A 13638-nucleotide genomic window follows, 5' to 3' on the forward strand; every position below is an offset into this window, starting at 1 on the left:
ACCAACTTCAGTTGAAAACTGAATGATGACTTTTACCTTTATGAACAAAAAGCACCTTTATTACACTAATGTGGGTATACGCCTGGCCCACAGAACCACTGACCAACGGTTCCAGCGATCATGTGACAGATTTCCATAAACATACTCACTTACCAATCCGCTAAACAATATGTCTGTCCAGACATCACAACTGTGCAGGCATTCAAATATGCCCCCCAGTTGTGATGTCATGGTCTCTGGTTCCTGTGAATAGCATGTGGGTAGGTATATGGTACACACATGCAGATGGGAACCGATAAACAATATGTCTATCAGATATATCGCATCTGCCTTGCACCCCAACCGATGTCCTATACAGTATCTGTGAAAAATGCCATTCACAGATGCTCTTCTGATATATAATTCATTGGCTGTACAAACGATGTCTCACAAGGTAGAATAGATATGGAAGGAAGTAGGTACTGTGGGGGTTATTCAGGTTGGATTGCAGATTCTGCTAAAAAGCAGAATCTGTAATCCATTCTTTCGCATACCGGGGGCCGCCCAATGCAGGGCAAGGCCGACCAGCATGCTGACCAGGCCGCCCAGCAGCTGTGACCGCAATTTAATTGCAGTCACAGTAACTGTGGATGACCACCTGCCTCCGCAGACTGGAAGCGAAGGCAGGCAGCCCGTTGCCATTTTTTCCATCGGATCGGCTGCACGTGACGTCATGCAGCTGTCCCAAAAATGCAGACAACCCGCTCCCGTTTTCCCCACGCTGCACACTCACAATGGTCCGATGCTGCCCGCCCCGCAAATGCTTCTGCCTTTCAGTCAGGTAGAGGCGTTCGCAGCCAATGCTATCGTATTGGCTGTGCACGTGCAGGACGGGATTTGTGTGTACGTAGGTGTGCTGCAAACGGGAATATAGCGGTCGCATCGCTACCTGAATAAACCCCTGCATCTGCACTGTTACTTGGGAAAATATTATGTTAATCTGCAGAAACAAAGTTTAGTTTGTATTTTTAGTTTCTTTAAAGAGAAACACATTTTAAGAGTGTGATCTTTCATTTTTAACAATGTTTTAAACTCAATGGTTCCTTTAATATCTGCTGTCATTACTATGTATGTAGCACATGTAGAACACTGACATGTTTTCCAGAAAGCTAATTGCTCATTCTTATATTGACAGCATCGATCCGCCTACGATTCATTGCCTAGTTCTGCCATTGTATCTATGGCATGCTGTGCTACAGGCAGTAGTCGGGGGTATGATGAGCTGGTTCCACATCAGGTTTGTTCTGAACTTTTACAGCTGTTTGCACTGTTTACAACGCAGTTTAGCACAGTGCAATAATATGTATTAGAACGCCCAGCTTTCGTGTATTTTCTAATGTATGCAAATGAATGTGTCAAGTACCAAAAAATAACCAAAGAAGGTTCAAAGAAAAGGACTCTTTTGTGGGAGCACTCTTGATTCAGAGGAAAATATTATACTTAATGAATTTTCAAAACGACAAGTTAATTAACATAAATCAAATCCTAGGAGTAAATGTGTGTGAGAAACATAGCTTGCCTATGCCAAAACATAGCTTGCCTATGCCAAAAAGAATCTGCATTTATTGAAGTGTATGACCATCATTCTTACTGCTAATATCCATTACGGATTATATAGGTGCAGAAAATAAAATCATTGGTCATGCGAATCCCAATCTTGCAAGACATAAAGTTGAGTGCCACTTTGTCCAATAGTCAAAATTTTTTTGCAGTACCAGAGTGTTCAAAGGAGGTCTCCCTTCCTTTTACTAACCCGGCCTTTCACTGCTTAGCTTCCAAGTTCGGAAGAGATTGGGCATCTCCAGTGAAGTATGACCGCAAATATTGGACTTTCCTCCTTGGTCACTCCAAATGTATGTCAAATAGTTGCTGTATGTTAGGAGTGGAAATAGCAAATGATTCGTAACAAAAGTGTTACAAAAGAAAATTACATGCAATCAGCTAAATCATCAACATATGACACTGTGGTCACAAGAGTTAATTACATCTGCATGACACGGCGGTCATAAGAATACATATATATGATTATGAATAATCAGCAGATGCAGTGAAAACAGTCACAGACAGGGAAGGAGAAAATTAACGTATGCAATTATCCTAATAATCACCAGCTGGTTAATCAGCATAAGACACAATGGTCACAGACAAAGATAATTATACATACACCTCCTAATTATGTGACTGAGTTTTGTTGATTGACCTGTAATTAGCTGAAAAAACAATTACATGACACGGCGGCCATATAGAAAAATTATATGCATGTAATAAAACAATCATCGACTAATTAATTGGTATATGACACAATGGTCACCAAAGGATGATTATAAGCACTATTCCTTGATTATACAGCATGTGATAATGAAATCACAGAAGACATCTTGTTAAGGATAATGAGTGTGGGAAATTCACAAATGCCACATATGATTACTAAATGATTATCCTTATATCATCTAGGCTCAGAGCGAATTATCAGTACGGCCGTACTAATTTAAATAATTAATGTAAATTATGCTGTGAAAGACAGCATACATGTATAGAAAAATATCTGACAGACGGGCATAAGTTATCAGAACACCCGTTCTTTATGACAGACTTGTGTGGCGTAACAGCAAATGAACGGAATAGTGAGGCAGCGGGTTATAATTAAACCCGAAAAAAACCTATAACTTAATTTTGTAAAAAAGAAAAGAAAATAACTGAAAATGACAGATTTTAAAGTATTGCAATTAAGTACTGAAGGAGTAAATAGGTTTTCTCATTGTCGTATATACGATACCAGTACTGTCATTTATGATGTAGTTCCCTCATATGTCCAGGACACAACCGATATATTGAGGAAACTGCATGATTTAAAACTGGAAGAAAATCAATACCTGGTGTCACTGGATGTTGAAGCATTATATACATCAATAGGTCACAAAGATGGAATAAGAGCAGTAGAACACTTTCTACACAATGAACCCAAGAATGACTTTCATCCTTTTCTGATTAAGTTACTGTATTTTGTATTACATTACAATTTCTTCACATTCAACGACAAATACTACCTCCAAACAAGGGGTACGGCTATGGGGGCGGCCTGTGCGCCCACATATGCCAATATATTTCTTGGTTGGTGGGAGAAGGAAATTATCTTCAAAGACCATAACGATCGATTTACGTCTCATGTCGTCATGTGGAACAGATATATAGATGACATTTTCATGATCTGGGAGGGTGATCTACACCTGTTGCACCAATTCATAGAACATCTTAACCAGAATGATCTGAATATTCATCTAACACACAGTATAAGCCAATCAGAACTTTCATTTTTGGACTTAATGATCTACAAGAATTCTGAAGGAATGATTGCCACAAAACTATTTCGGAAGAGCACAGCAACAAACACCTTACTACACCAAACCAGTTCCCATTTTCCTCCAACTATCGAAAATATCCCAAAAGGGGAATTTCTCCGACTTCGTAGGAATTGTTCAGATGACAAGGAATTTACAATACAAAGTATAGAATTAACAAATAGACTATGTGAAAGGGGATATAGCAATACCTCCATAAAAAAAGCTTTAAAAACTGTCAAAACTATTAAAAGAGAGGATTTAATTTTCAAGAAAAAACCCAAGAGTTCTAACACTGACAATACCATTCGCTTTGTCGGAAATTTCTGCCGAGAGTGGAAGAAGGTGAATACGGCAATACAAAAACATTGGCACATTTTGCATGCAGACCCCACTTTATCCGAAAATTTGGGTCCTAAGGTCGCCATGAGTTGGCGCAGATCCACTAACCTTAAAGACAGACTTGTAAGCAGTCACTTTCAAAAACTTCCTACAAAAAAACCAACCGTCACTGGAACATATCCCTGTGGCAAGTGTAAAGCTTGCAGATATATGTACCCAATAAAGGAAGTAGAAGACAAATTCGGAAAGAAGATACAAATTAAAGACTATATGAACTGCCAAACTGAAGGGGTTATCTATTGCCTAAAATGCAGCTGTAACCAAAACTATATTGGCATGACAACCCGTCCGCTTAAACAGCGGGTCCTAGAACATGTAGGATCTATACGTAACGCCACTTCAGACAGAGCAAAGATGAAACAACTAACCTCAGTCGCTCGTCACTTCAATACCCATCATGAAAACAGATGGGAGGAGCTTAAAGTCTTCGGCTTGGAGAAAATTAAACTCGGAATACGAGGAGGCAACCTAACTGAAAACTTACTGCAAAAAGAAAGTGAATGGATCTTCAAGATGGGATCTTTACAACCAGCAGGCATGAATGAACACATAAATTATGGGGTATATTTAAATTAATGTCCTCATACCATAACCTCTGGTATCCCATATAGTACTCCCTCTCATCTCTTCACAGCCAACCTAAAATAATTATTAGTGTACAAAAATATATATACAATCTTCCTAACACTTTACACATTCACATCAGTGCAAAATCACAATTCACTTCTCTCTCTCTCTCTCTCTCTCCTTTTATCACATAGGTTTCCCAAATAAACACTACACCTGCTTTCCTCAATATATTTAATATATTTCACTCCTTATTTATATTCCGCATTCACTTTTTCACCCTCACATCCCATTCATCTCATCCCTTCCACTCAAACAATATATACCTTAATAATTACTTATCTATCAACCACACATTATTATCTAACTTATCAAACCATTATTTCCATCACTGACACAAACAATTAACACTATCAGTTGCACAATCAACCATATACAATTCTAATACCAGTCATCTCACTACTATATATTTTTTCCCTTTTCCTTATATAAAAATATATTTCCTTCCTCCGTATATACTTTTTTCTACATATCCTCTTCCTTTTATTTTTCCTCAAGCTCACCCAGCTAATTTATTAGACTGTTAAACTAATTAAACCCAGGTGGTTACAATTAGCTACGATACACAATTTGAGAGATTTACTCTATTTTACTATGATTGGGGGATCAGCATGTCCATCATTATTTCCATCCAATCAACCATGAGCTCTGCTCTACATAAACTGAAATCCCCAGTGACCTCATCACGTCCTGTGACAAAGCTTTTCTTGCGAAACGTACGTCAGGAGGAATAGCGATCACGTGATGCGCACACGTGACCGCGCCAGCCGGAGCGCTCAGACCCTTGCTAGGTAACGGCCCCAGCCATCGCTCTCCTCGGAGAGACCACAGACAGACGCGGCAGCGGCTCCTGAAGCATTCCCATAGCAACGGCTCCTAACCACCGCTCACTTGGAGCATTAACACGGACACACGCCGCTGCAATTCCCGGAGCTTCTACTCAGCTACAAACGGAACTACATCATAAATGACAGTACTGGTATCGTATATACGACAATGAGAAAACCTATTTACTCCTTCAGTACTTAATTGCAATACTTTAAAATCTGTCATTTTCAGTTATTTTCTTTTCTTTTTTGCAAAATTAAGTTATAGGTTTTTTTCGGGTTTAATTATAACCCGCTGCCTCACTATTCCGTTCATTTGCTGTTACGCCACACAAGTCTGTCATAAAGAACGGGTGTTCTGATAACTTATGCCCGTCTGTCAGATATTTTTCTATACATGTATGCTGTCTTTCACAGCATAATTTACATTAATTATTTAAATTAGTACGGCCGTACTGATAATTCGCTCTGAGCCTAGATGATATAAGGATAATCATTTAGTAATCATATGTGGCATTTGTGAATTTCCCACACTCATTATCCTTAACAAGATGTCTTCTGTGATTTCATTATCACATGCTGTATAATCAAGGAATAGTGCTTATAATCATCCTTTGGTGACCATTGTGTCATATACCAATTAATTAGTCGATGATTGTTTTATTACATGCATATAATTTTTCTATATGGCCGCCGTGTCATGTAATTGTTTTTTCAGCTAATTACAGGTCAATCAACAAAACTCAGTCACATAATTAGGAGGTGTATGTATAATTATCTTTGTCTGTGACCATTGTGTCTTATGCTGATTAACCAGCTGGTGATTATTAGGATAATTGCATACGTTAATTTTCTCCTTCCCTGTCTGTGACTGTTTTCACTGCATCTGCTGATTATTCATAATCATATATATGTATTCTTATGACCGCCGTGTCATGCAGATGTAATTAACTCTTGTGACCACAGTGTCATATGTTGATGATTTAGCTGATTGCATGTAATTTTCTTTTGTAACACTTTTGTTACGAATCATTTGCTATTTCCACTCCTAACATACAGCAACTATTTGACATACATTTGGAGTGACCAAGGAGGAAAGTCCAATATTTGCGGTCATACTTCACTGGAGATGCCCAATCTCTTCCGAACTTGGAAGCTAAGCAGTGAAAGGCCGGGTTAGTATAAGGAAGGGAGACCTCCTTTGAACACTCTGGTACTGCAAAAAAATTTTGACTATTGGACAAAGTGGCACTCAACTTTATGTCTTGCAAGATTGGGATTCGCATGACCAATGATTTTATTTTCTGCACCTATATAATCCGTAATGGATATTAGCAGTATGAATGATGGTCATACACTTCAATAAATGCAGATTCTTTTTGGCATAGGCATCACAGAATTTTACTCTCCGGCAATTCATCAATCGTGAATCTAAGATCACGAACAATTATAATTATTAATATTTTCGCTAAGCTATGTTTCTCACACACATTTACTCCTAGGATTTGATTTATGTTAATTAACTTGTCGTTTTGAAAATTCATTAAGTATAATATTTTCCTCTGAATCAAGAGTGCTCCCACAAAAGAGTCCTTTTCTTTGAACCTTCTTTGGTTATTTTTTGGTACTTGATACTTTCTGACTCTAGGGAGCACCACTGAAAGCAACATTGGTGTTAAAAAATTCTTACAACATCTATACTTGCCATATACAGAAGAAATTCTATATAAATTCAGTTTTTCAGAGGTTACTAATTGTTTATACATTATTGTCTGGACTGGTGCGGTTCCCTTCCAAATCCATTTCCCAATGCAAATGAATGTGTGTCAGACTACTAATGATGATGCACAGCTGACAGACTCTGCTTCGTCCTGACAGATTTCTGTGGTGACAGAGGAGCGGTTTTACACTAAGTGGAACCCAAATGTGACTGTTCCCAATGCTGGAGAGGTGAACGAGCACACTGGGATTATTGCAGGGAAGAAAGCACTAAACAGACTTCACCAAGAACTGGCCTCCCATGGATTCATTCAAGTAATTCATCCCTTGCTATTGTATGAGAACTGTGCAATGTCTTCATAAAGTCCACTAGAAAAGCTGTCCTTGTATCCCAGCCATATAAACGGAGATCACCACCTCCTTAACTTCCATGTCTGTTATGTGTTTCTCACTACCCCCTCTCTCTTCTTACCAGGTTTACGTGGATCAGGTAGATGAGGATATAGTAGCGGTTACACGGCACTGCCCCCATACACATCAATCAGTTGTTGCAGTGTCCAGGACGGCCTTTAGAGACCCCCAAACCTCTTTTTACAGCAAAGAGGTTCCACAGATGTGCATTCCAGGTACAGAGAATTGGTCCAGTTGGGTCCAGATTGATTAGTGACAATAATAATGATGCAATAGTGGGTGTCCTATTGTCTAACCATTTGCAAGATATCTCCTCCGCCAGCATTGGCTGTAATATCCTACATGATTTGACGTCTGTTGGCAAGACGGTTGTAATAAATGATACGTGGGGCATGTTTATCAGCAAAAAGGGAAAGGAACCTCATTCTTTGGGATAACATTTTGTCAGAAAAATTAGTGCGAGAAAAGAAAGGTGATGAAAAAGTTGTGACCGATGATGTGGTTATGACATCAGTTTTCTGCAGATAAAGGCTCAGATTTATCAAGCTTTGGAGAGTGATAAATAGCACGGTGATAAAGTACCAACCAATTAGCTCCTACCTGCCATGTCACAGGCTGTGTTTAAAAAATGATAGTCATGAGCTGATTGGTTGGTACTTTATCACTGTGCAATTTATCACTCTCCAAGGCTTGATAAATCTGAGCCAATGTCCTTTATTTCCCACCAACAAGCTGTTGCGCACACTTGACTCTTCTCCAGGACTGACAGCTACAAAAGTTTCAATACAAACAATGCTTTATAATGATGTCAGCTTTAAGCTGAATGGGAAGAGCGCCACAGATCTGGCCTCATTTACCCAGAGTTTTTGCACCGCCATATGACGCAAGATGCTTGGCACAACTTAAATGACCCATCAGAGGTGGCTGCTTGTACTTTTTCCAGAGTTTTACATCTTATTCACATTGTAGGAGCATACGAAATCGCTTACAGTGTACCAGGCACATAGATTAGCACTTTTGGGCAATTCCATGAAAATATGGACATAGAGCCTGAAACATAAAAGTCAACATGGGTACAAGATTTTGGCGCTGTTAATCAGTTGAAGTGCTTTATTTTGCTAATAGAGGCTAATTATTTTGATTTGTGATCTAGTAGTTCATATAAGGGCTCTTTAAACTATCACAGCTCACTGAATGAAACAGTATTATGGGCAGGCTTACATATAAAGCAATGACATTGTAGAGGTTTGATTAAATGATAACATAATATCTCAATATCAGGCAGTGCTGCAAGTGGGCGGGTACGGCGTACCCTTAAGAGTTTAGCCGCGGGTACGCCGTACCCACTCCGCCGGGCCGCCGCTCACAGCGTTGATGTGCGCAGCGCTCACCAGTTGCTGTGGCCGGCCGGGTACTGCTACTGCCGCTGCTGCTCCTCCCCTTCCCAGTGTGCAGGGAGCGTGATTGTGATGTCATCACGCTCCCGCGGCAGTGGGCACAGAGTGGGGCTGGCTACTGAGGCTGCTTGAGCCGCGCGCGTTAGGAGGAGGCGGAGCAGGGAGCACATCAGTTGGAGGGGACGTGGAGCAGCCTGAGTGAGGCAATGTATATCTAGCACTGTGGGGGCAATGTATATCTGGCACTGTGGGGGCAATGTATATCTGGCACTGTGGGGGCAATGTATATCTGGCACAGTGGGGCATTGTAAATCTGGCACTGTGGGGGCATTGTATATCTAGCACTGTGGGGTCAATGTATATCTAGCACTGTGGGGGCAATGTAAATCTGGCACTGTGGGGGCATTGTAAATCTGGCACTGTGGGGGCATTGTATATCTAGCACTGTGGGGGCATTGTATATCTAGCACTGTGGGGGCAATGTATATCTGGCACAGTGGGGCATTGTAAATCTGGCACTGTGGGGGCATTTTCTATCTAGCACTGTGGGGGCAATGTATATCTGGCACTGTGGGGCAATATATATCTGGCTCTGTGGGGCAACGTGTATCTGGCACTATTGGGGTCATACGTGTATCTGCCCCTCCCCCCATATGTGTATCACGCCCCCATTTTCATTGACCACGCCCCATGTGACATTTGACCACACCCATTTTTTGCCCGCGCGCCGGAGGCGCGCGCACACAGTACCCGTAAGACATTTTTTCTACTTGCACCACTGATATCAGGCTTGATTTAATGTAAATAAGGCAATAAAACTGCCATAAATAATTCTCTCTCCGTGATATAGTTAAATTAAAACGTACAACAGTAAAGGTGATTCCATTACTGAAAAAACGTAAAAAAAAGCTAGATTATTTATTCAGATTTTCAGAATCAGAATCCGTTTACTGCCAAGTATATCAGTACATAGGGGATAATTCTGAGTTGATCGCAGCAGGAACTTTGTTAGCAGTTGGGCAAAACCATATGCAGAGAGAGTTAGATTTGGGTGGGTTATTTTGTTTCTGTGCAGGGTAAATACTGGCTGCTTTATTTTTACACTACAATTTAGATTGCAGATTGAACACACCCCACCCAAATCTAACTCTCTCTGCAAATGTTATATCTGCCTCTCCTGTAGTGCACATGGTTTTGCCCATCTGCTAACAAAGTTCCTGCTGCGATCAACTCCCATATTACACGAGGAATTTGTTTCCGCTAGCTGCTGCTCCCAGACAGTATATGACATACAACAAAAAACATACAAGAAAGAAGAACACATGACGGATAGCTTGAGTACATGGGTTTGAGTACTGAACAAATATGAGAATCATTACTGAGCGATTGCTGAGTTGAGATATTACCTTAAAATTTAGTTTTATATTAAAGTTTCACCATGCTTGTTACCTGCTTGGTGGTTCCATTTTCACAGCATGGTGAGTCTGATACTTTGTTTAAATATGTGCCCAGGCTAAACAAGCTGTCATACTTTTAGCAAATGTATGTAGATGTATCCCCAGGATGTCCCCCATCTAGCAATAAAATTGTGAAATAAAAAGGAATTTGGCTCATTTTAACTATTTTTTACGTGATTCACATTTATTTTTCTTCCAGTGACACAGAGATGTGAGCCATTTAGTTTGTCAAGTTAAACACATTTTTGTTTCCATGTAATGATTTGGGTTTATAACAACTGGATATTGTGGTTTCTCTGTGTGAAGGAACAATTGAGGAGGTAATACTAGAAGCCAGGACTGTGGAGTGGAAAACTGAGCCATACAAAAAGGATGAGCATTTCATTAACGGCTTGCCGCAATACACTGTGGAGATCAGGGAACACATTCAGGTACCATTGCGCTACGTTTTATTGCAGATCTCCATCACATCAAACTTTTCATTTCAGTCATTAATGATTTTCACTTGCAGCTCAAAGACAGTAAAATTGTCAGGCAAGCAGGAGTCACCACAAAAGGACCGAATGAATATGTTCAAGAAATAGATTTTGAGAATTTGACTCCAGGAAGCGTGATCATCTTCAGGTATTTATATACTCAGATGTCATTCCATTGAAACATCGTGACACCACCTTGTAGTCCATGGGTGCTCTGCGTTCTAGTTTGCCATGAATTCATTGTTGTCTGCAGCATAAAGAGAATCTTCATTATTACGTTCAAATACATTTTTATTTAACTGTAAATCACTGTCAATGGGGGTTTCCTGATCTAACCTACTAGATTTTACGTTTATGTGGGAAATATGATTTGCCTGTAAGAACTCTTATTTAATCTGAGATCAGTAGCAGCAATGTTTCACTCTAGAACAGATTCTTTATGGAGAATTAACAATTAAATATTAATGTCCCATACCCAGGACCGTTGCACGTTCTGACATCAACACTGCTTTGCTTCCTGGTTTATCAAACTGTCAGCATACTTGCATACCCGCCCAGGATGGCCGGGAGGCTCTTGAAAATTGGATGGCCCTCACAGCCGCCCACAAAAACATTCAATGCTGGTATTCCTGGCATTGTATAGTGGGGGAACGTGGCCATGATGAACCAATCGTGGAGAAAACACTCCCGGTACACACTCCTCTGACTTGCTGTGCCGAAGCCCCGCCTCCTATCACTCATATAACCCCCCCACACACACACTCCCCCGCACTGCTCCGTGCTGTTCCGACCTTGCTGCTCTCTTCCAGATTGGGCAGCCAGATGGCCATCAACGCCAGTGGCATTATACATGTAATCATTATTTCTTTTTCGTCCACTAGGGGGCACCGGACCAAAGGCTTAACGCTGGGTATAGGCTGGCTGGGAGCAGACAGGCACCAAAAGGGTTACGTACCCAGCAGGCCTTGTCCCCCTATACCCCTCCCCCACTGATAGGCCTGCCAGTTTTTCTTTTGTTGCCGCAGGAGCAGCACCGTTTTAGAGATGGCTGTTAAAACAGCCATGGTTATTTTTAGAGATGGCTGTTAAAACAGCCATGGTTATTTTCTTTACAGAATTTTTCTTCAGCGCTACAGTGCAGTGACCCAGAGTGGCATGCTGGCGCACTTAGAGCCCAGTATGCCCGCTCCAGCACCCGTACTCCGCGGTGGCAACGGTGGTAATGGGTCCGGGGTCTTCCACTGGGGGAGGCCACCAACATGCTCATCAGCCTCCCCCACAGCCGCAACGGGTTCCAGAGCTGACCGGCTCACTGCACGCAGACATGTGGCGATCCCCTCCCTCTGAAGGGAGCCAGGGGGGGATGGCAGATGAGTGGGGGCCCAGTTCGCTGCACCTGTTTTCCACTAGACCACCAGGGCATCAGCCAGCAGGGTAGGTGGGCATAGTCCCTGGGGTATAACATCTGAGGGGGTAGGGTTGACAGCCTGCAGCCCCTCTCCCGACCCAGGACAGAACAGTAGCTTGCTCAAGGTCTGCCCCTGGGCTATATCTCCTCCCTCCTCTTCCAATCCCTCCCCTTTAATGCTTGGCATCCATTTTAGAGTACATGCTGGTTGGGAGTTGATAAGAGAGGAGGGTCTGGACACTGTCTCCCCTGTACCCCGCTTCTGCAGACGGGTACAGTCATTTTCTCCTGTCTGCTGATATCACAGGACAGTTGAGTAGCTTGGCCCCTCTTGTTCTACTGCATTTAAGTGGCTGAGTAACTGTGTGTGTGTGTTTTAGCACTGTGTGGAGCTTGATAGCATGGTTCCTGTACAAGGACTTAGTTCGGCATAGGTTCCCCAGGGACAGGCCGCTGCTAAATTAAGTGGCACTTTTGGGACATACAGTGCTGTTTTACAGTATACTGTACAGTGTCATCCAGGAGCAAAAAGGTGGTCACACCCTAGCCTCCCACTTGTGCTGCATGTTATGCTATTCTGTCTCCTCGGGATCCACAGGACACTGGCAGATGCAGAGCCTGCGTGGTCGTACCACCGCAACAGGATCCCCCACCTCCACTGGTTCCTCAGAATCCAGCATCGGTAACCACACTGACGCAGGTTATGACGCAACTAGTGGACCGTTTGAATACGCAGCAGGTGGCTCCGCAAATGGAACCGCCGTCAACTTCAGCACAAGGTCATACATATATATGTCCGCCCCCACAAGTGGATCCCCCATGGGCTAACACACTAGCGCAATCAGTCCAGGGATTATCTCATGTCTCTGATTCCATGCAACAACATTTAGATAGAGGTAAGCGTCCCAGGCTGATGCACACTTCTAGCGGACCTGCTACCCCACGCTCAGACGGGGGTTCGGATTCAGGCACCCCGAATTCTGAACAAGAAAGTAGGTTAGGGGAATCTGATCTGGATGCAGCTTAAGGTCTAGAGGATTCTTTTTCTATAGCTGACGTAGAGGCCCTAGTCAAGCAAGTGAGGTTGGTACTAGATATTGAGCAAGTAAGACTCCAGTTTTTAAGAAACCTAAAAAGGATTCAACATAGTTTCCCTCCTCTGCGCAATTGGAAGATTTACTGGAGGCAGCATGGGCTAAACCGGATAAACAGTTTCAGCTCTCTAAAAGGTATCAATCATTCTATCCGTTCCCGGCCAAGGCGAGGTCCAAGTGGGAAACTCCCCCACCATAGTGGACGCGCATGTAGCGTGCATAGAGCGTTCCTCGGTTCTCCCAATCCCAGATACTTCATCTGTTAAAGATTCAATGGATCGCAAATTAGATACCTTTCTTAAGACAGCATATTCTCATGCGTGAGCTATTACCTGACCGGCATTCGCTTCGGTAAGAGTCACCAAAGCAGTTTCCTGTTGGGTTGACCAGCTTCAACAGGGCCTATCCTCCTCAGTTAGTAGAAAACATCTACTGACACTGGT

General features: G+C 42.1%; 1 protein-coding gene and 2 pseudogenes across 5 annotated transcripts in view; 2 read left to right on the forward strand and 1 right to left on the reverse strand.

Annotated features, from left to right (window-relative positions):
- The window catches only part of AGL (amylo-alpha-1, 6-glucosidase, 4-alpha-glucanotransferase), a 271005-nt gene that overhangs the window by 174543 nt on the left and 82824 nt on the right, over window positions 1-13638 (forward strand). For all 5 annotated transcript variants that reach the window (XM_063940051.1, XM_063940049.1, XM_063940052.1 and 2 more), the window contains exons 15-19: window positions 1175-1276; window positions 7112-7267; window positions 7428-7578; window positions 10524-10648; window positions 10729-10841. In XM_063940051.1, coding sequence (XP_063796121.1) covers window positions 1175-1276; window positions 7112-7267; window positions 7428-7578; window positions 10524-10648; window positions 10729-10841 — 647 coding nt within the window. The remainder of the gene's footprint in view (window positions 1-1174; window positions 1277-7111; window positions 7268-7427; window positions 7579-10523; window positions 10649-10728; window positions 10842-13638) is intronic.
- On the reverse strand, window positions 1743-1862 carry LOC134962797 (5S ribosomal RNA; annotated as a pseudogene).
- LOC134962255 (5S ribosomal RNA) lies at window positions 6339-6458 on the forward strand (annotated as a pseudogene).

The sequence above is a fragment of the Pseudophryne corroboree genome, chromosome 9, assembly GCF_028390025.1.
Source record: "Pseudophryne corroboree isolate aPseCor3 chromosome 9, aPseCor3.hap2, whole genome shotgun sequence".
NCBI lineage: Eukaryota > Metazoa > Chordata > Amphibia > Anura > Myobatrachidae > Pseudophryne > Pseudophryne corroboree.